Source organism: Seriola lalandi, unplaced genomic scaffold (assembly GCF_002814215.2).
Source record: "Seriola lalandi dorsalis isolate HSWRI2012SDOR001 ecotype SW California unplaced genomic scaffold, Sedor1 jcf7180002054188, whole genome shotgun sequence".
In the NCBI taxonomy this organism is placed as follows: Eukaryota; Metazoa; Chordata; class Actinopteri; order Carangiformes; family Carangidae; genus Seriola; species Seriola lalandi.
Window position 1 is genome coordinate 554,163 of NW_019524741.1, and position 24,024 is coordinate 578,186.

General features: G+C 40.0%; 1 protein-coding gene across 1 annotated transcript; it reads left to right on the forward strand.

The window, feature by feature from the left end:
• Window positions 1–1,772: 1,772 nt before the first annotated feature.
• On the forward strand, window positions 1,773–23,087 carry b4galnt3b (beta-1,4-N-acetyl-galactosaminyl transferase 3b). The gene is made up of 20 exons (XM_023403929.2): window positions 1,773–2,286; window positions 6,598–6,653; window positions 6,775–6,858; window positions 9,190–9,285; window positions 10,793–10,883; window positions 10,979–11,079; window positions 11,179–11,246; window positions 13,099–13,177; window positions 13,344–13,410; window positions 13,649–13,783; window positions 13,940–14,049; window positions 14,885–14,985; window positions 15,255–15,316; window positions 15,423–16,662; window positions 17,572–17,831; window positions 18,910–19,063; window positions 19,168–19,240; window positions 19,350–19,503; window positions 20,175–20,301; window positions 21,421–23,087. The coding sequence occupies exons 1-20, from the start codon at window positions 2,151–2,153 to the stop codon at window positions 21,530–21,532; spliced, it is 3,306 nt and encodes a 1,101-aa protein (XP_023259697.1). The 5' UTR covers window positions 1,773–2,150; the 3' UTR covers window positions 21,533–23,087.
• Window positions 23,088–24,024: the final 937 nt, after the last annotated feature.

The window sequence follows — 24,024 nt, forward strand, 5'->3', positions numbered from 1 at the left end:
GAAACTGTCAAATATGGGTTGACAAAGTACTACAAAGGAACCTGCAGACAGTTCTTATTTCACAGGAGTAAATGATTAAGCTGAGCTTTTATATCATGATGTGGAACTTGTTCATACATGTTGTTTTACAGCACTTGCTTAGATTGATGGTCAAAGTGAGATTAGGTTACTTTAGTGACTTCTTCACATTTTAATTCACAGTTGAGAGACAGTTTTAGCTTTAGATATTAGTTTATAGCCGTTAAAAACATGACCAAGTTTGCATGAGACGTGGATAGGCTGTCATTTGGTTAATGTATTTTTAAATGTGTCTTTGCATAATGGGTTAACTGTCGAGCTTAAGTACATTATTTGTCCCAGTGTGCACCTGCAGTTGTCAGGAGATCAGTCTTCCTTTCCCGAGGACAGACAGGCACTGATCTGATCCCCCTGCTCTCTCACAGGGACACCGGTGTCAGCTTACGGATGTGATCTCTCTCCGGGGTGATTATGGCCCAGCACTGCTTGTCCTCCACAGGTGGACGAGTGAATGACAAAGTGAATGAGTTATTCATTATTCATTTGCAGTATTTAATTTATTATAGGCTAGTTGAGTGCATTTCTTTGTTCTTTAGTTAGTTTTTTTGTTTTGTCTTGCCATCTAGACACTATTCAGTAACTCAGGTTTATATTAAAGGGGGAGGTGTGGGAGCAGCACTCACCTGGGAATATCTTCTTTTTTTTATTCCCAGAGCAGCAGTTCTTGGCTTGACAATGGATATATAAAGTTGACTTACACACTTACAAAAGGCATAAAATGCATCAACAATGACATTCTTATTGTAGTTTTTTATTTTTATTTTGATGATGGACAAATTGCACCAACACAAAGGATTTCTACTGGGGTACCCAACAGGTTGAGTGAATACACTCCCAACAAATTACCATAATATTCCTTTATTTGTGGACTTCATTTACTAATTATGTAATGGTTAGCATTTCTAATTAATGTATTTTTGGGCCACTATCCCTTAATGACTCTATATAATAAAATGGGGGATACAGGTTAGTATGTTGGCAATTTAGTAGTTAATAATGCTCAAACTATAGCCCCTGAAAACATGTATCATATGTACGTATGTTTAATGTCCAAAACAGCAACACCTGCATTCATAATCTGTACAGATTCTGTGGTATAGGTGTTTTGTTATTTCAAATGTAGAGAGGTGAAGCATGAAGTGTTTCACCTGATAAACTTAGGTGGTAGTGCAGCAGACCAGTGGACAAAGTGCTAACAGTTAACGGAAAACTGAGGCTTAAATTAGAATAATTTAATTTAAAGCTGCATGTATATGCGGAAAGGAAAAATGACTAAAGGAAGTATTGGTATATTTAGTTACCACCTGTTCACGGTAAATCTCAAGGTAAGAGAGGGTGGTGAGTGCTGCCCTTGTTCACTCCTCCCTTCAATCTCAGAGCGGGTGGTGTCAAGGCAACTACAAACAAAAGAGCGTTTCCGGTGTTGGATTTCAAAACACTGTGAGAAACATGTTGAAATGTGTTCAACAATAAAAATATATGTATAAAATTAGACATTTTATCGGTAATATACAGTACAATGAAGAAAGGTAATCACGGGTGCACGAGCGTGCACACATCAATGATTTATTTTTCACCCCTGTGACAGAATCATGCTTTTACTTTGAAGACAGAACTGGCTCTGCCCCGCTCTCTCTGTGGCATCTTGTGTCTGTCTTCATGAAGTTGTGTGGACTGAAGAGTGAGACTGGTGGTGTGACATTTCACTCTTCACTCAGTTGTTTGTACTGCTTCTTGTACGCGTAGTGCGGGAGCACCCGGAGCACAGAGAGGTCAGGGCTCACCCTGCGATAAGGGGCAAGAGGAAACCTCTTGAAACTTTTAGATGATAGAGAGTGCCTAGAGAAGATTACCGGCTTTCCCAGGTCATGGTGGGATTTTTCGCGGGATGAGAGGAGCCACCAGGGGCCGTGCGCACTGGGGATATCCAGGGCGCCGGTAGAGCGCACCCACCGGGAGCAGCGGTGGGTGGCAGGCGGACTGGCTCACGGTAGGGTCGGTCCCCTCCTGATGACAAAGCGGGTGACCCCACCGATGAACAAACCGGGACGAGGTTTCGCCCTAGAGCCAAGATGATCTTGGAATTTTTCCCTTTGAAGAAACTGCGGCGCAATGGCAAATATCTGCTGTTCGGGGCAATTCTGCTGGTCGGAGCAGTGGCCGTCTACCATGAGATGGTAGCTGCAAAAGCATGGAGTAGTGATGCAAGTAAGTTTGTGGTCGCCAGCCCGTGACACAGTCACAACAGATCTTACTCAACAAGTGTTTGTTCTGTAAACTTATTAAAGTGATGCATTGTTTTGACTGCGCACTAATAGGCTATAAATCATGTAGCGGATACAACACCCTAACACTGGAAAGTGAGCATATAAAAAAGCAAGAAATAAACCTGCAGAAGGCCTAGGCTATCATGAAAGAGTATGTAGGTAAAAAAGAAAAGAAAAAAGGCTGTAATGTGTCAATAAACCATTTGCCGTGAGACAAGAAAAGCAGAAACGATGTGACAATAACATAACTTCCTTACTTTGTGAACACTTGCTTAACTGTGTATTCACTCATCTCCACTGCTCGTTTTTGAAGCTGTAGCCAACTGTTTTAGTGGTGGTAAATTGTTTTTAATTTTGTCCACGTCATTTATAAATCCAAAGAACCTTTTTTTTATTTTTTATCTTGACATAAAATGCAATTCTTTGCCACACAACAAAGTGCAGCTTCATAGATCACCACAGAGCTCAATCATCATCTCTCTGATACAGTGTCAACAATAATTTTTAAAGCCTTGTGGTGAAGCCAAAGGCAATATTTTACAATGTGGACACCAAACTACCTATTTGAAATTACAAAAAAGAGGTGTATTTATTGAAGGACTGAATTGGATTAGATTACAATTAACAGGGGTTTTCTGTTTTTCTGTTCATTCAGTAGAATATGTTTAGATAACTGTAAATGCATTATGAAGCACCACAGGCGTTCTCTGTAAGTGTCTGATGTGAGCATTAATGCCTACTTTTGCTTTTCATCAATGATACTGGATGCATTTGAACAGGAAACATGAGTCAGCAGCAGGTGAAACAACACATCCATTTGAAGAGATTGAGTGGTCTGTGTGGTTCACAGAGAGAAGGGGGGGGTGAGTGAAAGGGGGGATGGGGAGGTCACAAGGTTAGATCGCAGGTTTACACTCAGAAGGAAGTCTTATCTTAAAGGGAACCCAAACATCCTGCTCTTTCACCTTATTTACACCTCAGCTTGCCATCTGTTGCATTGCACTCACACCCAAGTATAACATCAGGGTGTCACCACAGCGGCATGGATGGAGATGTAAAACAGTGAAAATAGTCAAGCTGGTGTCTGCTCACAGGAGAGGAATAACAACACATGACACACACTTTGAACAAAGCCTGACGTGTAAACACATGCCTCAGACCTACATTACAGGGCTCGCCTAGCCTATATGTAAACATTCCTGGGCTGTAGCCCCCTCGTCACAGTGGGACTTCTCTCGGGGGAGAGGCTCCACGTAGCCTTCACAGACAGAGCTGAAAGAGCAATGTGAAGATTGAAATGTGTAACAGGAGACTGACAGGAAGGGGTGGACACATAAGAATATCTTGTCACTATTGTCTGAGGTGGCTGCAGTGACAAAAGGTGTCTGAACGTGTCGAAAAGTACATCAGAAGCGGTAACGTTTGTGTGAAAGCAGGTTTGATGTCACAATTTCTATTCCTAGTCAAAAAGCAGAAACAAGCCTTTTTAAAGTGATATGATTTGATAACTATAACGTGTCTTATGCATAACTTTTTGCACCAGCTTTAAACTTCTTTGATTGAAATTCCAGTTTTATTGGAGACATGGGATACATAGAAATATCAGACACATAAATGAGTTTAGTCCAGGTAACACAAAAGATGATGATTCTTTTTTTAAAAAGCAAGTAATTTAGACATTTTTTCAAAGCTTTGACAGTTGAAATGTAGATTGGAGTCAATACAAGTCAATACAAGGAAGGTGTGCACAATATTGTGCTCATGCTGCTCCTGATGCAAACAAACAACTTACATAACATTTATACAGATATTTCCTTGTTATGTGACATCAGTTTGTTTATACGGTTCAAGGTTTATTTTTATAGTCATGCACATTACATAGACCACTGGAACATACTTCTGCCTTTATAGCCTCTGTCCATTTGTAGCATCTATCCATATTTTTATTCTGTCTAAAATATGTAAAGGTTTGTGAGTTTTTTAAAAATACAGTGATGAAATCCAAAAGAAATGCTGTGCTCAAATTAATTCTCAATCTAATTCTTAATGGATTTTTTTTGTGAATATAGCAGCACTTTATCAACCTAAAACATCACATAACAAAGAAGAAACAGATGGCTGGGTAACAAACTGTAGTCAAATCTTTACACATGAGCCTTGCTTACATACTGGCTCTGCATTAGGTTTCAACTATTTACACCTGGTCAACAAATGTTAAAATCAATAAGTTAATGAAGCAATTCCTCTAAACCAACATTCTGATCCCTCAGAGGGCATAACATTTGGAAATAGAGTTTGCAGTCTTAATTGAAAACCACTTGTTCTCATTTCCTCCTGTGCAGCAGGGCAGTAACACGGTCATCACCTATCAACAGTAGAAAAGAGACTGAGAGATTAAGACTGGCAACACAGGTTGCCACAGGAGCACTCAAGGGCTTGGCCCTGCTGATATGGTCTTTGAGGGATGGCTTGTTTTTCCCACATGTAGGTCACACGGGCACTTAAGAACAAAGATAGCGTATGAAGTAAGGCAGTTAATAAATGTCCCGGTGGAGAAATGGCTGCTTGTGTGGGTGGGCTTTTTTTCTTCTTTTTTTTTTTTTTATGCCGCGATCTTCTCTGTACTGGGCACTTCACCCACATGTTAACATGATCTTTTGGTGGAAAAGTCATGGTTGAGTTAATGACAACAACTTTTCACCAGACTGTCTCTTAAAATGTCTGTCTCCTTCTGCTTCCTCTTGCTTCCAGCGGGAAACCTCTCGTCCTTTCAGTCTGCCGAGTGCTAGTTCACCATGACTAACGTTGACTATATATACTATAGGTTTTTTACACAGCCTGTCCCTTGAAACATAAAAGCAACAGTGTTTGTCTAAAATCCTCAGAACTCGAACACATTGTCTCTCTAGCAGCATTTATTTATTTTTTGGTTGCTTCAGGAGAGTAACTGTGCCAAACCTGCCAGTGTCTTTGTTATTTGAATAGATTTTTGTGCCGTGTATGAAAACTGAAAGCCTGTAAAGTCCTTATTCTCTTTTTATCAACTGTTTTATCCACTGGAACATTTCAGCTCTGAGTCACTGAATTTCACAAGGCAAAGCATTTTAGCATGAACAAAAAAACCCCAAAACAAACTAATTAACTAATAAATCATCAGTACTTTGGGAAATATTGTGAAGGAAAGGCAACAGAAGCAGCGTTTGTAAGAAGACTAGATGAGGGCGGAGGCGGATAAAAATACCCTGCTCTTGCTTTTCTTAACCCCCACTCTAGAATTACTACTGTGTGGCTCAATTTTGGCAACACCATGGCTCAAAGGGTGTGTGTGTGTGTTTGGAGCTCTCCACCCGGTGATGATGACAGACTTGGTATCCACAAGCACTGTAACCCCAGTTCATTCACTGACACCACAAGCTCGTAAAAAAAAACACAGAGGTCCTCCTTTTTAAAATACATTCTACCCTCTAATTCGAAAGATGACAAAAGAGGTTCAAAGGAGTAAGATTTCTGCATCTGCTCTGCCAGAGTGGTGCCAGAGATTTTTGCCACCACAGGAGTGCTTCTGTGGCTCATTGAAGGCTGTGATTAAGATAAGTTACATTCAGCAGCCATCAGCATTGAATTGGAACAGGGAATGGGTGGGACTCTGATTGGGACACTGGGCTTCATTGTTCATGCAACATAAGCACATGAGAAATGAATGGAAATGCATCTTGCGCAACAAAGACTGGGAATCTAGTAACATCTATAGTATGTGACCCATCCAAGTGACCCACCCAAGCATCAGTCAAGTTAGTTATGTCACTGAATTTGATGGTTGTCTACATAGTTAAAAGTAATTTGCTGTGGTTTTCTGTGGTTACAGCAGAACGGTGTCAGTGCCAAGTTTTTAGAGGCAGTGTTTGAGATTCAGCTTAACTGCTTGTAGAGTTTGTCATTCATTCATGTTCATGAGTGCTTCCTCCTCTCCACACACCCTCTGTGAGTTCACTGATTTTCCTGTGCCACCATCCAACAAGAAGTAGATCATGCCACATGCTAATTTTGGATTAGAATACATTTTGTTTGAATGCAAAGTCAGTATAAAGCCACTAGAAGAAACACAATCTGTTCCACCCCCCTGGGGAACTCACAAATCACTTTCAAACAGTACAAGAGACAGTGTCACAGTATTGCCCATCTGTGCACAGTCGTTGTATATTTGCCTGTCACCCCTACGTGCTGCTCTAATTATTTTCACCCACTTCCTTAGGTATGAATCCTTACGCTGACAGCAGCAGCTGGAGGGCCGCCATGTTTGACAACTGGGTAAGGATGGTGCATGGAAAAAGGAGTGGTAATAGAAATTATGGTGATGCAAGGGCGTCTGTTTTTGCAAAGAAGGGTGGAGGAGACCTAGTCTGTGACTTTAATATGTTTGTTTTCCCAGGTCAGAAGGGACCATCAACCAGACCACATGGAGGATTCAGCTGCATGGATCACCAGCTATACTCCACAAACCTGGAAACCAGAGGTGTGTGTGTGTGTGTGTGTGTGTATGTGTGTGTCCTGCTCTTAAATACTCACCTCTTTTGAACCCTCAATAACCTGCCTGGGCCTGCCCTGTCCCTCCCACCTCGGTGTGTTTTCCTCTGTGTACAGTATGGTTCCTGCAGCAGAGTCGGCTTCACCAGCTTCCACGGCTCTGTATTAGGGTTATCATATTTCCACTATATTAAGCAGGTCTGTACTTTGACCAGTTGCTTGCACCTCATATTTCACTTGTTGCTTTTTCTGGCTTTACAAACCAGTGTAATCAAACTTCACATTAACACCATAATCTTCCCAGAGATCATGTTTGTGTGGGTGCGCTCTTGGTCTTTTGTTGGATGGTGTTCACACTCTAAAATTAATTGTCAAACATGATGAGTCACAAACTGTCACAAAATTTATTTTTTGCCTTTATTCAGATAGGGGCAGTGAGAGAGCGAGGGCATGACACGCAGCAAAGGGCAATGGGTCAGACTCGGACCCATTGCCACTGCGGTAAAGACTGAGCCTAAGTGGTACGCTCTCTACCAGTTGAGCCACCAGGGCTAAAATCTCTAGTTTAGGTTGTCGAATTTTAAAAGCAGTTAATGAGTTGTACCTTAATTTTTCTAGGTATTTGATTAATTGAATTAATTTTAACTAATACATTTATTTTAATTGATTTCAACTATAAGTCTATTTCAATTGAGTTTCCAGAAAAGTGATAGTCATGATTTTAGTACTGCAAGGAATGATTGTTTTCATTATCGCTTTAATCTGCAAGATTAAAAGAAGTCAAAGTAGTAAGAAATACTCAGTTTCAGTTTCCTGAAGTCCAGGGTGACACCTTCAATTGTCATGTTTTGCTCATACATCAAGATGAAATCCAAAGATATTTGATTTTTTTACATATGTCACAGAAAAGCTGAAATTCTTCACAACTGAGAAGTTTGACTGAGGTGATGTTTCAGTTTCTGTTGATTGACTAAATGTTGCAGCTCTAAATGTTTAACTTAAACTTTACATGGTAAAATTACTGATACTGTTATAGAACATCTTAGACATATTGGCCACCCCTTAACATAACATGTTTTCCGTTAAGTCAGAGGAGGTTACAGGGTTTTTAACATCTGCAAATGCTGCAGTAAATTCAGGCTAAACCTTAACGGTTTATGTTCCATCAAAAACAGAAAATGTGAATGTGATGTGACTCCAGAACATGTTAAGAGTATGCAACTCCCATTAAATCTCACAACTCTCACAGATGTAGTGCTCTACATTTACATCTCAATCCTTAGGGGAAGGACAGAGAGACAAAGTGGTTGAAATGAAATAAACTGGAGCTTGACAGCAAATGAGCTCCTCAGATTCAAATAGCCTTTGATCATGGACATGGAAAACAAAAGGAAAGAGGTGTGTTGATGATTGATGGAGAGATTACAAGCTACACAGAACCTGTGAAGCACTGTGAGTCAGTTTACACCCTCTGAGCCAAGGTTATGCTAACATTTAACCGACTGTGCTGATGACAGCACAGTCTTTAGCTTGAGCACCAATGAAATCTGATGAACTACTGGACTAATGAAATACTAAGGCTTGGCTCTGACCTGCAGTAGTCTGCTGCTGTGCTGAAGTCAGCACACACACACACACACACACACACACACACACACAGATATCAGATAACATGGCCTCTTTAGCAGATGTCACAGAGGTGTATGTTTACAGGGCATCTGGGCTTCTGCTGAAACTTGACTGCTTCATCACTTGCAAATGTGTGTTTCAATGTTTCCTATTGGCTTTCAAGGAAGTGACTATAACTGAGGAAGAGAAATTTGACAGTGGTTTCCATTGTCATCCAGTTCCTGTGATCCACCTCTCTGTGCATATGTTACTCAAAGGATGAGCTTATTCAAATGACACAGAAAACATTTACTCACTACACTCTAGATATATATCTAGCCATGAAAATAGTTTTAGTTTTGACTTAAGACATCTGAATGAGATTTATGACAACTCTGGATTATCTGTAGTAGTAATGGGTTTCTGTAAAGATAAGCCTTACTTTGATGTAATGAGCTCCACAGACACATTTTCATTCATCTCCATTATACTGTGGTGAAGGCAGAATAAATCTTCGAGATGGATATCTCACAACCTGAGCGAATAAAACCACACAATCTACATGGCTAGAAAACATCGGGGGGGGGGGGTCGGTTTGTCGGTTTTAGATTGCAAAGTACTGAGTCCAGATGGTTAATTGTTGTACGGCTGAAATACTGCAGCACAAACACCAGTGCCTTCGCAGCATCATCTCTCTTCTCTCTTCCTACAGTACAAGGGACAGGCCAATCTGCATGTCTTTGAGGACTGGTGTGGCAGTTCTACAGCTGAGCTCCGCAAGAACCTGCACTACCCGCTGTATCCTCATGTGAGTCAGATCCTTATCGTAGCAGATCACTCAGCTTTCATTAAGTGTGTTTAAATAATCAACTATCTCAGCAACTATCAGACTTCCATGAAATTTTATACATACATTCATGGTCCACAGAGGATGAATCCTACTGACTTCAGTGATTCTCTAACCTTTCCTCTAACGCCACTATGAGGTTCTCATTTATGGTTTTGAGTGAAACGTTTTAACAACTATTGGATGGATTGCGATGATATTCAGTTTAGAGCTTTATGTCTCTCTCAGGATGATCTGTAATACCTTTGATGATCCTTTAATTTTACAACATCATCAGGTCAAAGTTTTGATTAGTCCAAAACTATTATGACCTATAAATACCTGCAAAACTAATGACATTCCCATCAGCCTCAGCTCTGCTTTGTGTTTAGTGCAAATTAACAAATGTTAGCATGCTAACACGCTAAACTAAGATGGTTAAAATGGTAAATTTAATACATGCTAAAATCGGTGGGTTAGCATTGCCATGAGCTGGGTCCCAGCTCATACTACATACTAATTCAGTACAGTATGCACTACATCATAGTTCACTGTTTTGACAGTTTGAAGACATAAAAGTGTTTTTACTAAGATTTAGTACTTTTTTTATGCTTTCCAAGATTTTTTGAAGCTGTTTTGATTCTGAGCAGTCCTGTACCTCCTTTGTACAGTGTACATGAACGGCAAAAAGATCGCCTTTACTATTCATGCCGTCTGCTCTGATTATACTTCATTTTGTCACTTCAGTGTGAACAGGCTGTATACTAAAAACTCAGCTTAGAATCACTGTGTAGTATTATTTGGGAACACTGCAATGGTGAGCGTTTTACTATGATGATGTGACATTAGAATTTTGCTCCAAGCACCCATGTGTCTTAATACAGCCTCACACAGCTGCTAGTTTGGCTGTACATGTTTTTAGTCTTCTTAGATCCCCAAGTCTCCAACCCTAATGCTTCACAGTATGTCTTTGTGTGTCACAGCTTTTAGCAACGTTTTAGATATTACTTTTAAATATTTAGAAATGTGGGAACATACTCAGAAACCAGTGAGACCTTCTGCACTTTCTGAGAAAGGAAGATGAATATGTATTTTTCTTTTTGGTTTAAGTGATGGATATCTGAATTGAGGCGGAAACTTTTTCTTATCTGGTTTTACAGCAGAGCATAACCCTCTTATGTATGGTCTTTGAAAGATAACAATGCAATTGTTCATCCAACTGAAATGCAGCTGGGTGTTTAATTTGGCAAAGAAGAGATCCCTGTAAACACACACACACACACACACACACACACACACACACATACACACACACACACACACACACACACACACACACAGAATAGGCAAGCACACGTACACACACATACAGTTGTTTTCACTCAGCTGTGCATTCTACATCCACATGCTAGATCCTCATGTCCCTGGACTCACAATGTAGTTTCACATTGAGTAAGCATCATGGCCGATTCTTTCCTCGCTCTTTCAGACCAGGACTACAGTGCAGAAGCTGGCCGTCTCTCCCGGCTGGACCAACTATGGGCTCAGGATATTTGGCTATCTGCATCCATATACTGACGGTACAACATCTAGTTTTATATCTAGTTTCTGTCTGTTACCGCACTTGCGTGTCTCTCCTTATCTCTTTGTGTCCTCTTTTGTCCCTGTCTCTCAGGAGAGTTTGTGTTTTCTTTGAGCTCTAATGACAACTCTGAACTGTGGCTCAGCACAGATGAATCTCCCCTCAACTTACAGTTACTGGCGTGGGTTGGAAAGGTAAGCGTGCCTCTCTTCTTCCTAAGAGGCAGAGGGTAATTTGTCATCTCATTTGTGCCAATGTAATATTTGTTTGCATGTGTGGTTTTCTTTTTATAGACCGGCACAGAGTGGACTGCGCCTGGTGAGTTTGTGAAATATGCCAGTCAGACCTCCAGACCAGTTAGGTGAGTTGTTTATTGTCAAATCAGCAGCGAAGATAAATGTGATTGAATTCACAGTGGTGTGTGTGTGTGTGTGTGTGTGTGTGTGTGTGTGTGTGCATGCGTGTGTGTGTGTGTGTGTGCATGCGTGTGTGTGTGTGTGTGTAAGACCTTTAACTGTCTGCAGTTATCATATAATACTCCCAACCTTCAGGGATACTCCACTGATTTTACACAAAAGGATCAGTTTACTCATCACATGGGAGTACTGCTCAGCCTGTGAAAACATTTGTATAATGAGTAAACAAAAATAAAATCTGGAGCTGCATAATGGGAATTGTAGGATCCATAATTTTGAAGAGCTTGTGCTATACAGGGGATTAAAAGAAAAGATATCTCAACCTCTGCCTCACCAACATTGACAATTCTTTATCTATTTATCTGTCTCTTACAATGGAAACACTTAATTGCAGGGGTGCCCTTTTAACCACACTGACACGGATGCCTAAACATAAGCATATCTAATCTAGTAACACATATATGGGCTTCTGGGAATCCAACTGAGAAACATTGACTCAGTAACACATCAACATTACTGTTGCAGCATACGTGGTGGAAAGAATTTGACTGACATGTGGTTTACTGAAAGCGGGCAGGCAGTTCTGTGAGCTTCACGATCTACACTAAACAGAAAACAAAAACATCAGCAATTAAGATCAACACCAATTTCCTGTACATATGTGCCTAGTAGAAGTATTTGTACTGAAAAGATTTGAAGATACTCAAGGAGGACAAACCTATAGGAGGGAGAACATTATATCTAGAAGTTATAATTTAGGCCAAACCCAATCAGAAAACCTAGAACCTCTCTCCCTAGATGAAACCACAATAAATCACCTTGACCAGACGGTTACTCGGCAGAATTTCATAAACAATTTTGGCCTCTTCTTTCACCTCTATTCTTTAAAGTGATATCTGAAATTCACCAAAATAAAGCCATACCCCATCATATGAACGCTGACTATGTTACACTTTACCCAAAACTAAACCCACCAACTGCTCACCTCATATCATTAGTTAATACTGACAAAAAAATTATAAGCAAAGCTTTATCAGTCAGACTGGAATCTGTAATTTAATCATTAATGGACAATGATTAAAACGGCTTCATTAAGGGGAGAAACTCCTCAGACAAGAACAACACATACCCAAACAAACCACCATTCATCATAGGTGTTCGACAAGGTAGACAGGTTCTTTCTCTTCATGTCCCTAATTCACTTTGGATTTCAGCCATGTTTCATCAACTGGATTAAAACACTTTACAATTCAACCACTGCTTCTGTCATAACCAATGGAGTCATATGAAAACCATTTCCATTAGAAAGAGGCACTCGACAAAGATGCCCATCATCCCCACTACTGTTTTCACTTTTCATTGAACCTCAGGCAGCTTCTGTTAGACAATGTGACCACATCCCGGGCATCCAGTAAAAGTCCCACCACATAAAATGAGTTCATATGCTGATGACATATTGTTGTACATTACAAACCCGTCATTCTTACTTCCTTCAGCCCATAATCTAATCAACATTTACAATCAGGTGTCTGTTTACTCCATCAACTGGTCAAAAGCTGAGGCTGGGGAACCCATTTTCAAACAAACAGTCTAAATCTATTTAATACCTTTTCAAATTCACACTTTTCCAAATCTAAATGAATTATTCAAATTTACTTACTTTTATGTACAGTAGCAAAACCAGCCAGGATCAACACAGGTCCTGTAGTTGAAGTTATCTGACTGTGTGAAACCTTTTAGGTTATGTCTGGTATGTCTATATTACTGCTCTGAATATGACCTTTTGCTGTCCGACAGGCTGTCTGCTGAGAGGAGGTACTTTTTTGAAGTTATCCATAAGCAGGACAACAAAGGGACTGACCATGTGGAGGTGGCAGTAAGTAGCTGGACTCAGCACAGACACTGAGAAAATCACCTCTCTCTGTTTTCTCATCTTATTTCATTGGTTCCAACTCTCATGTCAAGTCTGTGCTAATTTTTATGTGCAATTAGAGCAATAAAGTGGAAGAGACATGCAGTTCTTTGTGCTTGTTTTCACACAGTGGCAGCTCCTGGACCAAAGCTTCAGGTTCATGGTTATTGAATCCAAGCACATTTCCCTCTATGTTAGTAAGTACACAGAAGCCCACACATCATTTCTGCTGCCTGAAAAGACATTACTCAGTGAATCTTTATTAGTTTGGAGCTTAGAGAGCTTAAATCTCCATCACACTGTGTGTCATAATCCAAGATTGTTGCCTTTTCGTGTTCTGCAAGGATGCTCAAAGTGCACATCAAGTCTGGTTTTGTTTCACAGTAAAAACAGAGTACTTCTCTTATCCTGTTTGCCTGTGTCTTCAACCCACAGATGAGTCTGCCTTGTTAATGAGTGACGTTGCACATATACCACAGACGGCTGCAAGCCACCAACACATCCCCACAAAACAGCACGATTCTGCAGAAGACATTATGAGGGAAGACCCACGAGACTCTCTCTACAAAGGTGAGAGACGTCTCACTCTCTTGCTTTGTTTCTCTGCCACATGACAGATAAATCACACCTCCATTTCCTACTGTGCCGGATGCAAGTATTGTGCAAGTTATTTCCTCCTGCTAAATGCACAAAGTGATCTTGCCTCTGTGTTGTGTTTGTTTGCAGTGCCTTTGATAAACAGCAAGTTCCTACAAGGTATTTTGCCAGACTGCTCGTACAAACCCAGCTATACTATCAAAGACTTTCCTCTGCTCCGCTACCAAGGACTGCAGTTTGTATGTATTTATGTCATTTGTCTACTAAACTTAAATTTCTGCTGGTTGAGCTTCATTCAGAGCTCATAATTCACACAAAAAATATAATACTGAAAACAGCGTTGGAAATAGAGAACCATGGTCTTGCAAAAGATAATGGAGTAGCACTGAGGAAATAATGTTTCTTGTTTATTTTTCCCCAGTGATACACAAGCTTTTTCCATCTTCCGTGGCCCAATCTGAATTGGTTTTTTAAATTTGTTACTGTTCATTGTTGTCTATTCCACATATCTAAATTATGACAGCATACTTAATGCCTCCCGAGGACCAAATTAAAGAGAATCAAGGCATGCTGCACCCATTAGAAAAAAAACATTTAGTGGCACAGTGTCTGATTTCTCTCAGTTTCTTTCTCCTCTGTTACTAGAGTCTCATTACTTCTCCGTCTCCGCTGGTTGCCTGGCAACCTTTTGGTGATGACAAGACTCCAGGACGTGGTCCTGCACATAACCCCCCATAACATGTAGTTGTTTTTTTTTTTTGTATTGAACAGACAAGATAGAATTTGTACTGATCTTCTCATGTTTCCCAAAATATTGAACTATTTCTTTAAATGAGTGCATATTTTAGTTATGATTTAAATATGAACCTTACTCTACATCATTTCTGAGATCTGCAATATATAAAAAAGACGGTGTGTTTTGTTCTCATTGCAACTCTGCACACACCTGTTTGGTCCCTGTGGATGTGGCTGGATAAACCTTACTAAACAAGACCTCACGATTCATCACTTTGTGGGAGCAAACAGTAAGCTCTCATAGCTTTAACAGCATGTCATTTCATTTCATCCACCCAGGTCCACATGTCCTACATCTACCCCAATGACTACACCAGACTCACTAACATGGAGTCGGAGAACAGCTGCTTCTACCCCAAGAGCCCCTACTACATGAAGATGTGAGATCTCTGGACATAAACTTGACAAATAAGATAAATTATATATCCATATTTAGAAAGAGATTATGTTATATTCTATACAAAATACTACAGTAGGAGTGAAGTATCACCAATAGAGGTGGCCGCACCTTCAATCTACTGAGAATCCTTTACACAGCAGAGGAAAAAAGTGTTTATTTTTCTTTTGGTATCAAATCTCAAAACACAAAGCAAATTAGACTCTTCTCATATTATGTTTAATTTTGTTTTTTTTGTCTCCTTATGTCCAGGCTTGATTTCTCTAGATACATGAGATTAGACCATCCTGATATGCGGGAAAAAGGAAACATAGGTAGATGTATTTTCTTATCTTTTGTGAAAAAATGAATAAATAGGTTACTTGCATTGTCCATCCATTAAACTCTTACTTTTCTCTCTGTGCTTCTGGTGTGTCTTAGATTTTGGGTTCCAGGGGAGGAAATCAGTCCTATATGAAGAGGATGAGTTTAACAATGAAGCCTTTCAGAGTGATATGGAGGTCAGGTCAGATCAGATAGACAACGCACTTTTTCCAGACTATGGACATGATTATGATGATTATGTTCAGAAACGCAGACGCAAACTCTTGTCCTTACCCATACAAGGAACTAACAACACGCTGAACTCTTCTGAAACCAGACTGCACATAGATGAGTTGCAGAGGAGGCAAAGCCAAAGCAATGTCTCACAGCCAGAGAAACCAGATGAGCTGCTATCAGAGCTAACACAACTCTCGAGACGTCACCTGCAAACAAACCAGACGGAGTTAAAACTTGGGGGCTCAGTTAAAAAAGTAGAACAGATAAAACCAAAACGAAAAAGACCGATAAAGAGACAAAAGGTAAAATCAGTAAAGAAAACTGTGACGCCAAGACAGACAAATCCACTGATACCAGAGGGCAAAGAGGTGCTTAAAGCAAAGGAACAACCAGCACTCCCAGTAGAGCAGCTCAACTATAAACAGCATCAGATCCAGAGGTCTCATAAAATGAATCAAACCCAAATCCAGAGAATCAACCACTCTAAGCATCAACCCTTAGAGAGGAATGCTCCTTTGGCTGAAAAGCCTACAGTGGCCGAGCAGCAGAGGATTGTAACCAGAGAAGCAAAGTCTCAGCCAAGCACTAACAAACATTTTACCACTCCCAAAAGAGACATCCACAGCTCTGTACTGAGGTTAACGCGAAGCGACATAGAAACCAGAAAACGCTACAGGGATAAGGAGATAGCAATGAATATGCCTCTGCAGCAGGATTTAGAACGTAGCATCCACAGAGCTAAGATGATCGCTGATCGCAGAGACAAGATGGACAAAAAGTGGTCGGATACGAAAGGAGAGGAGGACCAAGTGGGAAAGGAGGACAAGGTTCGCAAGATAGCTGAGAACAGGAGAGACACCAGGGAGGGTGGGAAAGACTACCTATGGGGACCAGGAAACTTTGAAGTTGCAGACGATGAGGCCCTTACCCCTGTGCCAGTATTTGACACTGAGGTTAACTGGAGCCAGACCTTCCAGGTGAACCACCTGGACCTTCAGGCACGGCGTTCAGATTCTATCGACCTGCACTGCAACGTCTCTGGCAACCTGCTGCTCGACTCCAGTGATGTTCTTCCCATTGTCAAGGCTTTCATGGAGCAACTCAATGAGAAGCACCACGGGTAAGTGGATTTATAGCTGTGCCAGTGCATCACCTGAGTCCCTTATATGTTTAGGGGAGTTTTTGTCCGTAGTAAGAGGTGGATACCAAGCGGCAGTGTTTGGTAATCGAATAATTATTCAAGTCATTTTCAAGCAAAGACTTGTACTTCTACGAGTTCCAGCTGCACAAAAGTGAATATTCTCTGATTTTCTTACACTTTTATGATAATAAACCGGATATTTTTGGTTTTTGGTTGGTTGGAGAAAATGGGATATTTAATAACAAACATTTTATAATAAACAGACATTTTATACAATTTACTGATATTTTATAAAACAAATAAATAATTGATCAATTGAGAAAGTAATTGGTAGATTCATTATCATATTTGAAATAATTGTTAGTTGCTCCCTTGCATATATGTCTGCGAGTTGTGGCCATTTCAACCAAAGTTTGTTATTTTCTCTTCTCAGTTTGTTTGTTGAATTTGAATCATTTCAGAAACCTGCAGTGATGAAACTATTCAGTATTTCACATAGACAAAGACAAAAATGTAAATCAGTGAAAGCTCTAAAAAAAATTAAATATAATTTTGTGTTGAAGTATGTTCTTCCTTAATTCCTGTATTGTCTTGTGACACCCTGGAAATGTCTCGGAACCCCTTGGTGGGGCCTTGACCCCTAGGCTGGGAACCACTGATCTAAACGTAAACTTAATGCTGGTATATGAGTTCTGCGCATTGAAGACTAGGTTAAGAATTTCTCTTTCAAAAAATTGTTTAAAATTTCTTTTGAATTAGCAGTTTGCATCTTGGAAGTAAATGCGCTTCAACTATATAATTAAATAGCAAGTAGAGTTGTGTGCATAGTTTTCATAATTGTTTTGCAGACATGTCACAGTTTGTTTTTGGTGCTCTCTGCCCCTGCAGGCGGTTCACATTGGAGCGTGTGGTTAACGTGGTGAAGCGCGTGGATGGGGTCCAGGGCAGCCGCTACCTTCTGGAGCTGCAGCTGAAAGATGTGAATGGCCAGCTGCTGCGTCTGTCACAGTACATCTACACTTTGATTCGCCACAGCAGGCAACGCAGCAGGGACTTCAGTTTCAAACAGCCGAAATCTGAGCCGGTGCTGTGTAACCCGGTGGGCCTCCGCTGGAATCCTGTTGCCACCGTCCACTTCGTAGTGCCAGGTACTCTACATCCACCTTTAACCATGCTCACTTTCTTTTTTCGTTGTGCTGTCATTTGATGCGCTTCTTTTTGTCTGTTGACTTCTGTGTTGGCTTCGGCTGTTTGCAGAAACATTCATCATCAAGGTACTCAGGTGTTAAAGTACAGACACATGATATTTTGGCATAAGTGATGAATGCAATTTAGATAATAACCATGTGGGAAACATTTTTAAACAACTTAAAACTAAATAGGTCACCACTGACCACTGTATAAAGTACAATATTGACATGAATAGGCATGTCCTGACCACATAATTGTTGTCAGTATTTCATTACTCAAAGACAGAAAGGCCTCTATTATGTGCAATGTGTACTGTTATTTAGTCATAAGCCTCATATTTAAAACTGTATAAACATCTCAGTCAGCCTTTACAAAAGCACTTGATGGAAGTGATGGATGGCAGCCAGTGCACAGGAATAACAAAGTGTCTTTCTGGAAAGAGATCTGAAAAGTCAAAGGGCCTGCTGCATCCCGGGCCGGGACTGTTGTAATTTTAATCTGATACACACTTAAATAATTGTGCACAGAGCACACAACACAGGTCTTCATTAATCTCAGTAATTAATTATTGAAAGCCTGTTAATTAAGCCTGTTAATGTCAAAAATTAGTTTAGTTGATATAAAAACCTGGTTCTAGATAAAATTTCAAATTGTTCACTTTCTCTAAAGAATACTGTTAATAATACTTTTCTGGGTGGTTGTTTTTTAAAAAAAAAAAAATTTGTATCAAGAACGGTTTCTGCACACACACACATTTGATGCTCCTAAAAAAAAAAAAAGATTTAGTACAGCAATGCATTTCTACATTTGACATTACATCATATGTAGTTCTTAATAATACTACTTAATGTCAAATCATCATGTTGTACTACGTTATGATGACATTGTGAAGTGTTGATGTATTTGTAAAACCATGTGTGATCGTCAGCACTGATGCATGTGTGCTCACAAGTAAACACTAAAGTGAGCTGACTACTGTGATTTTTATGCCCCCGGGGATTGTTGATAGTTTTCTTGTTTCTTTGTCTCTCTTAGTGAAAAACCAGGCTCGATGGGTGCAGCAGCTGATTGCTGACATGGAGAAACTGTTCAGAGAAACTGGAGACACCAACTTCAACCTCATCATCGCTGACTACAACAGCACTGACATGGACGTGAGGATGGCTCTACAGAAATCCTCACTCCCCAGGTATGTGTTTGTGTGTGTCTGCTTCACTTTTACACTGAATACAATCTTGTGGCTGACTATACGTTATATTTATGCACTATAATTGTGCCTGTGGAATGTGCCAGGTACCAATATGTGAAGCTGAGTGGAAACTTTGAGCGCTCTGCTGGTCTGCAAGCAGGGATCAACCTTATAAATGTAAGTGTGGCAAAATCACTCAGCAATAAATAACTAAGATGAAACTAACATGAACAGACAGTAATAATACATCTTTTTTTAATCCTTCCATTCTCTCATTCTCCTTCAGGATAACCACAGCATCGTCTTTCTGTGTGACCTCCACATCCACTTCCCGCCCTTTATTATCGATACCATCAGAAAACACTGTGTGGAGGGGTATATGGTCTTTGCTCCCATAGTCATGAGACTGAACTGCGGCGCTACACCATCAGAGGCCAGAGGTAAACACAAACACATCCATCTTTAGTTTTACTTTGATGCTTATTTTGAAAAGATCAGGAGATTGTCAGTCAGGAGACAGGAGAGAGACAGGAGAGAAGACTGAGATTTAGATCGATAGATTAGATCGAGCGGAGTCATTCCATGTAGATAAACGAGAAAAAAACATCAGTACTCCCCTCCATTTTGTCTTCATCTTACTACTGACCCGTTTAGGAAGTCTACTCTTCCACTGTTTTTTTGGGGGTTTTTTTTGTCAGTTCAGGGATTCAGTCTTACTTGAGCATATGTGTGACTCCAGAGGTGAAAGGGAAACTGTACAACAACCTCTAAGCTCGTGTCTTCATCTGCTGTTCTTGCTCTGACATGTTGCATAAGACATGTTCCATGTCTTCTTGCCTTCAGCCACACACACACACTCAGACAAACAGTCTCTAGTAGCTACACCTGTCTTAGTGAACCATGGCATCCATTCATGACAGGTTGTAACATGCAGCAGGTGTAAATGAATAAAAATGTTTTCTCACATTGATGTGAGGCCCAGTAAATCTGTGAGGCACGTACACACAAGATTAAGAGATGTGGGACAGAACTAGTGAAAATATGCAAACAGCTTTAAGTGAGTGTAACCAAATTAAAGTCATTCAAATTTGTGAGTGTGTGTGTGTTGCAGGTTACTGGGAGGTGAATGGTTTTGGCCTACTGGGAATCTATAAGTCAGATCTGGATGCGGTGGGAGGAATGAACACCAAAGACTTCACAGATCGTTGGGGAGGAGAAGACTGGGAGCTCCTCGACAGGTGTGTTCCTCACTAAATATCATTTAAAGGATACAGTTTTTATGTTTGATGCCTTTTAGCTTTGCGGTTGTATTTCCTCTATTGGCCGTCGCTACAGAGGCCACCAGTCTTTCTTTTAATCTTATTAGGGGAATTCAACCTTAACATTGTTGGGAAAACCTCTGTAGCAACACCTCTTACATTTGTAGTCCCTTTCTCACGCTTGGTTGCCAGTTTATCTGGTGCAACTTGCTAAAACTGTTGCAGTCTAATGCAACAGTCTTGCACTGCAGCCTCCATTATGACCAGTTGAAACTGAATATTATAACCTTCTTGGTGATAAGGAAAAATACAGTAAAAGAGGCTGATATACATTTCTGTAATAGATACATTTTGAATGATAAGCTTGCAAGCTAGCAACACTTTGATGCATGTATAACAAAGTGGGTGCCTTAGGGACAAATGGTGCCATTATTAACCCACCTTTTCTTTTACCGTCTTTTACTGAAAGCTGACTGTCTATCTTAAATAACGTTTGATCTCATCAATAAAAGGGGTCACTCATAGTGATGAACTCACTGATAATTATCAACTGCATCTGAAAACTTTTTTCATAGCGAGTTTCATCTCATTGTTCATCTCTCCAGCTCATAACTTTACCATTTGGTTCACTTTCTCCGCTCTCATAGTGTTCATTTTGGAAGGAGCAGGCAGCTGTTTTCAGAAAAAAAACCCTCATAAAATCCATTGTACACTACCTGTCTAGCACCAAAAGACAGACAGACACAGTTAGTGGCTACCTGTAGCTGAACACAGTGGAGCATTTGATTTTTCCATTAGCAGTTGGTATTAGACCAAAAACAGAGTGAATATTGGACTTACATTCATCAGGTGGACAGAAACAGAAAATTAGTGTTGCGCCATAACTGCTGGATGTGTAAATAAGCAACTGTTTGCTAACAAGTTTGCCATATTAACACAAAAGGTGATGAAATGACACAACTTGTTTCCGCTGCCCCCAAGTGGCCGAAAACAATCAGTTACTGCAGGTTTAAACTCATTTTAATTTTGAACAGAACAAAAGGAAAACATCTAACCAGTTAAGATCAATATAACAAACTCCTCTGTTTTCTGCTCCAGGGTCCTCCAGGCAGGACTGGAAGTAGAGAGGATCTACTTGAGGAACTTCTTCCACCACTATCATTCTAAACGTGGCATGTGGAACCGGCGGATGTCACACAGCCACAGGTGACCTTGCCATCCGCCGCTGCACAGTGACATCGCCATGGTTACAACCACAGCAACCAGAGCACTTTAAGGCCGAAGCATGACTCACGCTACATAACTTTAATACCAGCAGCAACTTTACAAGTGGCAGCAGTCAAGGTCATCGCTAAGGAGATACTACTGATGCTACACTGTTTTTTATTTCACTGGATGTACTGTTGACTACTGAGATGGTACTGGCTGATGAGTGCCACTGACCGTCTGATATTATATATGAAGATACTGCTGTGCACCGTGTTGCCGACTGAGACCATGATAATCTGCACTACCAGCTGCCAAGACCTGATCTGATCCAAAGACAAAACGTAAATTAAATGGCAGTGCACACTCCAAGGATGCATTAACACAAGTGTCCTGTAACACAAAGATCACAATTCTTGCACATGAGTCTTAATTGGAGAAAAAAAAATAAAAATGTGTGTGTGTAACAAAATGAAATACATGTATTTGTCTCCAGATTATGGATAAGGTAAACACAGCCTAATTTGTCATGTTGTAAATTATCAACACTTTATATTTATTATGTCAATGTTGGTAGGATTTTTTGTTTGTTTGTCTTCACTAGTGGCCTCCTTTATTTGTTCATGTCTATATTAAATGTGCCTTCTGCTGAGACTGCTATTCAGGTACTGAGCCCTCAGTGAATTTTACAGACAAGTCAGGAAAAACTTAAAACTGGTAAAATAATTAAATATTTAAGGGAAGGATAAGTACATTTTAAAACATGACTTGGGTTTAGATATGTTTGTGTAACCAGCTCATATTCTTGAATTTAATTGCTGTTATTCAAAAGAATAATTGTTCAGATGAATTTATGAATCTACATTTTTTGGCTCGGTCTCTTGAAGCTTCACAGTGAAATATTGTTTTCACTGTCAACACTGTAACAGTAAAACACAGGAATTGTGGTGGGTGAAAAATTATCTTGTGTTTATGTAATTTCATGTTGTTATTTAAGACAAAACTAATGGCAGCATTTTCAGATTTGTTCACATTCCAGTTTAACAAACGCTTTTCTCAGTGATTTGAAACTGATCCATGTTGAACCATTTCATTTGTCATTTAGGGCTATGAAAACACAACACATTTCTGGTCCAGACATTTCTGATGGTTTTATTGCCAAGAGTGTGTAATGTTTTTTTTTTCTTTCTACCAAAGCAGTCAAGGTTTTTTCTGTTACTCTTAATTTCTCTCTTATATTTGGTTGTTTTTAGATATACCTCATCTCTCTTAATGCTAGGAGTTAACCTTTGCCTTGGTGTATGGTACAGGAGTCTCTTCTCTCAGGGACAGATTTTTTTCCATTTTACACTGCCTTGAAAAGTCTGAGGAATATGTTTCTCCAAAATACTTTTATGTTCCATTTATTTTTATTTTGCTGCATAGGATTTTTAATAGCTACCATGCTATTCAGTAAGTGGGAAAAAAATCCATCTGAAATTACAGAACTGAACTATTCTGGCTATTCATTTCATGTCATTTCATGTCAAAAATTATGGACAAATAAAAGTTTTTCACAATTTGTGGAACAAGCTTTGTATGTGTATATCACCATTGTTGAGTTTAAATCTTACATTTCAGTAGTTTGCATGCTCTGACTTACATTGATTGATCATTTTGGTGTGTATGGGATGGATGCATGGAGCCTTTTTAAAGCTATTTGGATTAAATCAAAAACTAGTTCTGTAGTTGGTGAAAGTTCCACATTGATGATGAGTTTGTCACCTGAGAGCAGAGTCATATAGAAACGCGCTGCAATATTTTTCATAAGAGGACAGAAACACAGTAGGCTCCTGTGCAAAGCCTCTATTTTTTCACAGCTGATGGTGCAGACACTGTGCCGACAACCAGGCACAAAACTATGGATACAAAGGCTGAAGTGTTCTCTCCTCAGTTGGGGTATTAGCTAAAGGTCCATGCAGATGTTGTGGTGTTGTGCTGTGCTGTGGTTTAGCATTTGTTGCTTCCCGATCCTATGAGTCATTAACACACCCACAGCATACACAAGAACCACAACCCATTTAGCAGTGTCAGAACATCACACACACAGCCAATAGCAGAAAAATAGACACCCATATAATGAGTTCATGAGGTGATTACCCTCCCTACAGTAGTTGATGCTCTCTGCCCAATTGTCTGTCCAACTTGTATGGCAGGGAGAGCAAACGTAATGCATCACTAAATATTTACCTAAATCTGTACAAATTTGCAACTAAATGATGCAGCTCTTCTAAAGTAGTGAATCTAGATGATGGCTTCAGATCTCAGATAGGGAGGGGTTTCTGATAAGAGGTTTTTTTAGCTAACAACACAAGTAACACAAGTCTGAGGAGAGATGGTACAGCTGTGGTGCACAAGGAACATTTTACAGTGTTGATGAAAATACTCTGCACAGTAAGAATAACAGTCTGACTGTACACTGGCATTCAGACACAGGTACATACTGTATTTGCACAG

Bases quoted from the DNA above. Each gene is read 5' to 3' on its own strand.
- b4galnt3b (XM_023403929.2), top strand. From the start codon at position 2,151: ATGATCTTGGAATTTTTCCCTTTGAAGAAACTGCGGCGCAATGGCAAA. The intron at 11,080-11,178 runs GTAAGCGTGCCT...TTCTTTTTATAG, and splicing joins TACTGGCGTGGGTTGGAAAG to ACCGGCACAGAGTGGACTGC. The intron at 19,064-19,167 runs GTATGTGTTTGT...GGAATGTGCCAG, and splicing joins CAGAAATCCTCACTCCCCAG to GTACCAATATGTGAAGCTGA.